Here is a 9,100-nt window from a genome sequence, read left to right as displayed (position 1 = left end):
GGTGGGCTGGGAGACGAGGAAACGTCAGATATTTCCATTACCTCGCAGGGTTACACGTCTGTTTCTTGAACCTTTATCATTGCCGTTAGAGAAAAAGTTTAATCCCAGCGTTTTTAGCCACGTTGTTTCAAATACTGACAACGTTAAATATAAACGGAGCATAATACTGATAGAAAACGTGTTGTTTTATTAGTATGGCAACTTTATAGATAACTTGCGGCTCTATGTGAGAGGAGGCACTGGTGGAATGGGATATCCTCGTCTAGGAGGGGAAGGAGGGAGAGGTGGTGATGTCTGGTTCGTTGCCCAAGAAAGAACTACATTAAAGAGCATAAGGGAAAGGTATCCCCACAAGCGATTTGTAGCTGGAACAGGAGCCAACAGCAGGTAAGAGTCTGTTTGTTGAAAGTTCATATATACAGCTTTTACAGAAAGCAAATACCAACTTAAGTTACTCAGCCTGGTTTCATTTCTCCCAGTGTTAGAGCACTAAAAGGTGGAAAAGGAAAAGATTGTGAAGTTCATGTGCCTCTGGGGATTTCAGTTCTTTCTGATGATGGCAAGCAGATTGGTAAGAGCTTTTGGTTTGGTCGTATTTATTCATGTTACCTTGCAGACTTCTAACACTAGGATGTTTTAACATAACACATCTCCCAAAATACATGTTCATTTTCCTTTGTTTGGACAAAGATTTGACAAAAAATACATTTTAGAAACTGCTGGAAAGCAGGGACCCCTTCCAAAGATGAGCAGTATTCAATTTGTATCACTGTATGCAGCAGAAAGAAAATTGCCCTTGCAAACAAGTGTTAAAGGCTGGAAGTCGTACTCATCTTCCATGGAGTCATTAATGACTTTACATAAATTATGTGTCTATAAACAGGTCAGTGTCCCTATAATTTTACTGAATTATGCCTTTGCTTAAAACGTAAAGGTGTTTGCTGAGTGACAGCATTTCAGGTTATCTAAAATAAGATTTTTATACTTTTTTTTTTTTTTTTTTTTTTTTTTTAAAGAGTAGTATTTGATAGTAACCAGGAAGATCTCTTTTAATAACAGTACTCTTGGAGTAGCTCTTAATGGTTCCTTTTCAGTTTCCTAGAGTTTTTTTTTTTCATACTGTTCAGAGTTCAGACTAAATTCCCAAATGACTGGTTTGTATGTTTAACAACTTGGATGCATGGCAAGAACTGTTTGTCATGTAGGCATGTCAGTGTCTAAAACCATCCTTGGATTATATAGTCAAATGTTGCTTTCTTTGGTTATTCTTACATTCTAACCCTAAGGAAAGTTATATAGAATGACAGAATGCTTTGGGTTGGAAGGGACCTTTAAAGGTCATCTAGTCCAGCCCCTCTGCATTGAGCAGGGACATCCTCAACTAGATCAGCCTGCATCCTAGTGGAAAAATATGGAAGATCTGAAGACTTTGCTGTAGCCACATCTTTGTCAATGCAGTTTTTTTTCCTTGCATTCTTGAATTCAAGCATCAGAGGCTTCAAAACAACCATCTTGGTCATACTTTGCCCACCTATACTTAGCATTTTTCTTGAAGTGACTGAACTATATGACTGAAGGGAATGTGGGGGTGCGATTGCTCTCATCTGTTTCCAAAGAAAGACAACTTTGACCCTGAGTGCACAGCTCTGGCAAGAAAGCATACAGACAATTCCCTCTTCACTGAAGATAGATTTAAGTGGAAAATCACAATGAAATACTGCAGGGGATGGTGCTTTCTCACCAATGTATTTATTTTCAGGAGAGCTTAATACAGCAGGAGAGAGGTTTTTAGCAGCTCGTGGAGGCCTTGGAGGCTCTTTGGCCACAAACTTTGTGCCTTGCAAAGGTCAGAGGCGAATCGTTCGTCTTGATTTGAAACTCATAGCAGACGTTGGCTTGGTTGGGTAAGTACTGTAGTTTGAGACTGACATTAGGAAACAAAACAGTAAATTTCAAGTGGGTTTTAAAAGAAATTTGAGAGTTTGGAAGATGAGTGTTACTGTATATTTGCGTTGCTACTAAAATTAGAGTTTGCAAATCAGATGGCATTTATACCTATTAGGATTAATTTTAAAAGTAAGAAGGTATTGGTTATGCTTTTGTGGGTGAAGGGCTTCCTGAATCACGGTAGTATATATTCATGCAATTCAATTTAGTAATTGCAATGATTATCAAAATAGTAATAGCTAATATTTGTGAAGGAAGTAGGAGGTGTAAAACAGAGCAAACATAGAACTCTGTCCGTATTGCATCTTCAGCTTTATGGTAGTGGCACAAGTGGTTCCTTTCAGTAGTGATATTAAAGAGAGTTTAAGAGTGGTATTAAAGAAAGGCTGCGTAGCCTGCTCTTCCAAATAAACAGCTTGGAACGTTGAAAGGAAGTAAATTACAAACTGGAACATCAGGACTTGCTCTTTCTCTGAGCACTTCTTTTGCTCTGGTGCTTTTCAATGTTGCTGCTTTATAACAATGCAGTTAAATGTCTTTTTATTTGGAGAAAGCTTTCAACAAACTGCAGTTGTAAAAATATCTGTGGATTCAGCATCTGCTAACCCCCTGCCCCTTTTGTCCCTGGTCCTTATTAATAAAAACCATAAAATGACTAGGGGTTTGAAAAGGAAATGGGATAGAAAATTGGTATATACCATGAAAGAAGGGAAACTTCAGAAAGACAGTGTGGTTTTCTACCTACATTTTTCCTTTTTTGCTTATTAGAAATAGTTCATATCACATTTATCTAAAATTATGTAATAATCAAGTAGTCTTCAGTAGTTACACAATAGAGAATTTTTTTTTCTTGTTCTCAAGTGTGGGGAAAGTACAGGAGTTCTGTGACACTGGTGGTGCTTTAATCTTGAATTTTGGCTTGTAGTTTAGCTGACTGTTTCCCTTTAGAATTATACAAAAAAACATTACCAATTAATTAGAGGAGCGTATTATTTTCTTGTTTAAAGTATGAATCAGTCCCTTGATAGTTTGTGGTTGTACTTTCATCTCTTTGCTTCGTGTTTGTTATTTTTACTGCAGTAGATTTGCGAGTAGTTTGCTGTTAGATCAGTTTAAAAACATCCAGGCTGGAGAAAGGCCCATCAGGTTTGGGTACAGGTTGTGATGTGTGGTATAGGTTGCAATTTAAACTTCAAAAAGCATATTGTACCTCAGTGGGAACAAAATACCCACTTGAGGAGATGACCAGAGTAACCTTCCAGAATGTCTTTAAGGTACCTTTCAGCATCAGAGTGCATTAAAACTGCTCTCTGTAGTTTCTTTGTTATAACCAGAGTAATTGTCTCTTTTAAGAAGGCCCCATACACAACCCTTTATAAAGCCCATTAATGTCATGCTGCTCTTATTTCTCATTAGATCATGTTCGTATTAGCTGCCCATGTTAGCAGGTCACGGTTCTGCCTGTATTCAAGTGGAGAGCGTACAGTTTTCTGTGGGACACGTGCCTTTGTATCTTGTGACCAGTATTCAGTTGCCCATAGGCACAGTTCTCTTTGTTCATTGTCCCAGTGCAATGTTCTGCAGTTTATGGATTTGACTGGAACACAGCCTTGTGTGCTCTCCTGTGTGGAGCAGGTGCTGTGAATAGGGACTACAGTCTATCAATCACCTGACATCAGTGCTGGCTTCAAGTCTGACATGGATCAAGGCTATTGTGTCTTTTACAGCTCAGATTTATCTTTAAAATAAGCCTGTGTTACAATTTCATGTTTAACTTAGGTTTCCATTTCAGTGGGTAGCTGTAATCTGTGAAGAAGTGCTTGTAAAAGTTACCACATCCCTTAAGGAACGTTTCTGTTGTAGTATGCAGGTATAGCTATCCCTTGTGAAGGGAAAAGGTTGCAACAGTCAGGCCTGCCCAGACCAGCTCCTAAGGCTTCACTGGTATTCTTTTTGGTTTACTTGGTAACAAAGCAGGTTAGTTCTAATTTCAAGACCCCTTATACAACTTGGTTGCGTTAAGAACATAAACTGTGTATATATACACAAACCTCTTTTTTTTCTTCCCCTCATATATATGTCCCTATAGAGTTAACTAAACTGTAGCATAGATATCATTGGTACTCGTAGAATGTTTCATTAATCATGGTTTGTACACCAAAAGACTGAATCCCACGGATAAGATGTATTTGCATGACAGGTGTCCAGAATTTAATTTGCAAAATCAGCTAGAGCATGTAAAGACTGAATTCAAGTAGACCTGTATGCTGATGCTGTGTTTCTCTCCAGGTGATTTTGAAAGATTTCCCTTAAATCTGTTACATGTGTATTTACATACTTGCCCTGCCTGCACCCTTAGGAAACATTGTCGGATTTAGAAAAAATATTATTATTTGATTTTTTTTTTTTTTTTAAAACAAACAAACAAACCAAACCACCACAACATAATGATCTGGGGTTTGTTGTGTTTTTTTTTTAAGAAGTCTGAGTAAGTAGGTCTGCAGAAATGAGTTGATAGTGTTCAGTTTGACTAAGGTAATACAGTGTGTTCAGTAATAAAATATACAGCAATGATAGACGTATTTATTCACTATTTAAATCCTGACTTTCTTTCTAGGTTTCCAAATGCAGGAAAATCATCCTTGCTAAGCAAGATTTCTCATGCCAAACCTGCGATTGCAAGTTATGCATGTAAGTTCATACTCTTATTTTTAGAGCAGTATGAAAGCAAAATGTCTTTTCTCTGACTTGGTTTGCCCATTGTCATGGGGGCTGTAAAAGAGTGCTTCCACTTTAAATTGCTTAAGTGCCTTGTTGCAGACTCCTGATTAAGACTGCTTGTCATGGAATCCACCTCACTCAGATGAAAGCAGCAATACAACTTATTAAGAAAGATTAATGGTTTAACAATGTTTGGTAAAAATGGTGAAGCAAGGAATTAACAAAGGTTAATCAAGGTTCAGCTTGATGGCAAGGTTACTACATTACACGGCAAATGACTAAAGAAATCAATGGGATTGCGATGTTTGTGCGAGTAAATACATGTACACAGTAAAAATAATTTGGAGTTGTGTTAGGGTGATTGTCCTGGGGATTGCAAATGGTAGTGGGGCAAGGATGGTTCTCACGTTGAGTTACCAGGGTTTCAGAATGGGGACACCCTTGCTTTCTAAACCCCTTCTGAGAGAAGAGTCTAGGTGCAGCTAAATCCAGCCTTAGACCCGGTCAGCAGTTTATGACTAAGAATATCAGGGAGCTTGGGGATGCTAGAGGTAAAGGGAAACCCTCCAATTCACTCATGAGGTTCAGAATAGATCCCCTTACCCTCCAAACTCCTTCGGAGAATAAGGTTAGATCTACCTCTGCTTCCAGGCCTAGTCCTTTTGAGGGAATTGACAGCAGCAATTTGATTATATTGACACTGATGAGATAACTTGTAAACTAGCAGTGCTTAATCAAAATCAACAGTTGGCTATAGTAAATACAGTTATTCACATAAGATTCAACAAAAGTTGTTAGGCAGAAGCAAATCACACATACACACAGCTATATACAGTTGTAGAGGTTCACAGCTATATGTGGTTTTAGAGGTTAAACTATAAGTTAGATGGTATCTTTCTGCAGATTAAAGTAAATTTGGGTAACCTGGGATCTCTAGGATTTTTGCAGAAGTCCTGGGGATCCTGAGTACTCAGGTCTCCCTTTGCTGGGTTATTGGAAGCAGACAGTGATTCCCTTTGTCAGCTGTACCAGCGGACAGTCAGAGTCTGGCCTGAGAGGTGTCCCAGCTCAAGGGGAGACGCCAAGACTCAGCCCACTGATATCCCAGAGACTTCCCATAGGACCAGTACTTCTAGGGTCACAAGATGATTGACTGGGGTCAGTACTAGGCTAGTACTTTTCCACTTGTGGACGCACGAGGTCGGAATGTACAAGGCTCTGGGATGCACTTAGCTTTCCCAGGCTCCTACGCTGCAAGACAAGCAACAGTGGTACTGGTTTTGCAGCACAGCCTAGGAGCCAGCCTCACTGCAAAGCAGCCCAGGGTACTGTGGGGTCTGTACCACCACACAGGTTTATAATAAAGAACAGGGGATAACCATATTGCCTGCTAAATATGTTACACAGCTTTTAATTATAAGAAATACTTTGAAGAAAGAACTGTTTCAGTATCCAGTTCATTTAATCACCTCAGTTTTTCATGTGTAGATCTGCATAGGGCTTCAGCCTGTTGATGCAGGGTCTATTTAACTCATGGTCTCAGACGATTTTATTACATTTGAGACTCATAGTCATGGAATTGTTTAGGTTGGAAAAGACCTTTAAGGTCACGGAGTCCAACCTTTAAACTAACTCCACCAAGTCCACTGCTAAACCATGTCCATACGCACCATATCTATGCTACTTTGCAACAGGCCCAGGGATGGTGATTCAACCACTCCTCTGGGCAGCCTGTTCCAGGGTTGACAACCTCTTCTGTGAAGAAATTTTTCCTAATATCTAACCTAAACCTGTTGTGGTGCAACTTTGAGGCCTTTTCCTCTGGTCCAGTCACTTGTTACTTAGGAGAAGAGACTGGCACCCACCTCTCCACAACCTGCTCTCAGGTAGTTGTAGAGGGTGATAAGGTCTCCCCTCAGCCTCCTTTTCATCAGACTAGACAGACCCAGTTCCCTCAGCTTTTCTGCGTAAGACTTGTACTCTACATCTTTCACCAGCTTAGTTGCCCTTCTCCAGACACACTCTAGCACCTCAGTGTCCTTCTTGTAATGAGGTGCCCAAAACCGAATACAGCATTCAAGGTGTGACTTCACCAGTGCTGAGTACAGGGGCATGATCACTTCCCTAGTCCTGCTGGCCACACTGTTCCTGATACAAGCCAGGATGCTGTTGGCCTTCTTGGCCACCTGGGCACACTGCTGGCTCATATTCAGCTGGCTGTCAGTTAATACCTCCAGGTACTTTTCGGACAGGCAGTATCCAACCACTCTTCCCCAAGCCTGTAGCATTGCACGGGGTTCTTGTGACCCAAGTGTGGGACCCAGCAATTGGCCTTGTTAAGCTCCTACAAGATCCTCTGTCCACTGAATATGCACCATCAAGTTCCTTTGCATAAACTTCTTTATGCTTTGTAAATTTGCAACAGAGTAAGATTTTGGTTTTGAAGTTTACATTGAAAAATGCCAGTATTAATCACTTTCTATGAGTAAATTAGGATTGACCATCTGATCATGCTCTAATTGAAAAGCAAGAATACAAGTAATGATAATTTCTGTTGACTTTCTTGTACCACTCCTGATTCTCTACAGCCTTTTTCCCCACAGCCTTGTATAATCCTTTTTGTGTTTCTAGCTCCAGTCCTTTATGGGATGGCCATAATGGAATTGCACACAATGCCAAGATTTGGTGAACCATTGGGCTTTTTCAAGTGGTCTGATTTTGTGCTCTCTTGTTTTGATTTTCCTTTGTTCCTTTTCCAGTGATTCTTAGCAACCCATTTGTGTTTCTTTTTTTATTTCCTGCTATTAACCATTTGTTTTATTTAAATACAAAGTGAGAAAGTTCTGCAACATTTAAATGTTTTGTAACCTTAACATTTTTTAAAAGTTTAAAACCAGTTTTGTTTTCTGCCCCTCCTCTTTTTTTCCTTTGTCATAGTTACAACAGTACAACCTGAACTAGGAAAGATCATGTATGCAGATTATAAACAGGTGGGTATGAGAGCTCATTCTAGTTGTTCATTAAAGTGGTGTATAATAGTTATGTTGCTTAAGATAATTTCACAAAGAAAAAGGCACCTTGTAGATTTTTTTTTTTTTGCATGTATGTATATCTGATATATACGTATAAAATGCAGTTATGTGGCCCTAAAGAAAGTTGTGGAGAAAGTACTGTTTCTATGAAGTAATAAGAAGAGAGCTTTATAGCCAAATGCAGTAATAGGATGTTGAGCAGATTTCAAGTCACTTCAGTAAATGGCTACTCACATTGCCTTGTCTCCTTTCTGTGGCTCTAATCCTGCTTTATAATCTTTGAATTTTGAGCTTCTGTGTGGAATTGAGATTGCTGTGTCCTAGCATACTCTTGTTAAGTTTAGGACTTGAAAAAAGTCATTGTTTCAGAGACTAACCTGTTACTTTTATTTAGAAGCGGCAAATTTTCTGCAAGTTGGCTATACAGAGAGCTCTGAAATGAATAAGTCATTTTCAGAATGGATTTTAAACACAGGCAAATTTGTTCAACAGCTGCAGATCTGCAGTGCTGAATGACAGGGAATTTCGTGACCATAACCTGGTTACCATAACTTCCTGTCCTGGCTTTCTAGGTTGGCTGCTCTGTTTGTCTTTTGTGGTTTGGTTTTTATGTTGTTTGTTTCTTTTTAATAAAAACATAAATAGTATGAAGCGATAGTGATTTCCAGGACAGTGCACTGCCTGAGAGGTGAGATACCTGGGTCCAGTTCCTTTTGTGGTAGGCTGGAGATCTGATGGAGCTACTGCCCTACCACCTGAATTTTTGTGAACCCAATTCCACACTGCTTCTTCAGGTAAAGTTTTCAGATAATTGTGTGATGCCTCAGTATCCACTGAGGGGAAGAAAAACAGCACTAAATGAGACTTACTAATAGATTTTTTGACTTCGAGTTCATGTGAGGTTACAGGAAACATTTTAATTCCTCAAACTTGAATCTGCTTTGATGTGCTTTTATTTTGTTTTTTAAGCATATCATACATACAGTCCTGGACTCATCACTTCCAAGATAAAAAGTAGATGCATAAAAGGGTTTCAGATGAGTTAACCAGAAAAGCATACCTCTCAGATATGAAAAGACAGAAAACACCTCTTTTCACTCTCAGGAGAAATGATCCTAGGGAGATTTGGTAGTTAATGCTTGAAACTTTGAACAAGTTAAGTCTGATTTGTCAAGTTCCCTGTAGACATGTACACATCTAAGGGGAATTTTTTTTTGTGTAGTCATTTTATGTGCTAGTTTAGTGTAATTTATCCTAGAAAACTGCTGGAAATAACAGGATTGTTTATAGCCTTAAAAAAAAACAAAACAAAACAAAACAAACAAACAAACAAACAAACAAAAAAAAAAAAAAAAAAAAAAAAAAAAAAAAAAAAAAAAAAAAAAAAAAACACCAACCAA

At 38.8% G+C, this 9,100-nt stretch overlaps 1 protein-coding gene across 1 annotated transcript in view; it reads left to right on the top strand.

Annotated features, from left to right (window-relative positions):
• The first annotated feature begins 184 nt into the window (after positions 1–184).
• Positions 185–9,100, top strand: part of GTPBP10 (GTP-binding protein 10 (putative)) — a 14,082-nt gene continuing 5,166 nt past the window's right edge. The window contains exons 1-5 of the mRNA XM_008943490.1: positions 185–387; positions 480–571; positions 1,760–1,904; positions 4,565–4,638; positions 7,606–7,658. Coding sequence (XP_008941738.1) covers positions 248–387; positions 480–571; positions 1,760–1,904; positions 4,565–4,638; positions 7,606–7,658 — 504 coding nt within the window. The 5' untranslated portion in view covers positions 185–247. The remainder of the gene's footprint in view (positions 388–479; positions 572–1,759; positions 1,905–4,564; positions 4,639–7,605; positions 7,659–9,100) is intronic.

Source organism: Merops nubicus, unplaced genomic scaffold (assembly GCF_000691845.1).
Source record: "Merops nubicus isolate BGI_N331 unplaced genomic scaffold, ASM69184v1 scaffold12557, whole genome shotgun sequence".
Classification (NCBI taxonomy): domain Eukaryota; kingdom Metazoa; phylum Chordata; class Aves; order Coraciiformes; family Meropidae; genus Merops; species Merops nubicus.
Note: the sequence above shows the minus strand (reverse complement) of the source record. Positions and strands in the feature narration are given on the sequence as shown.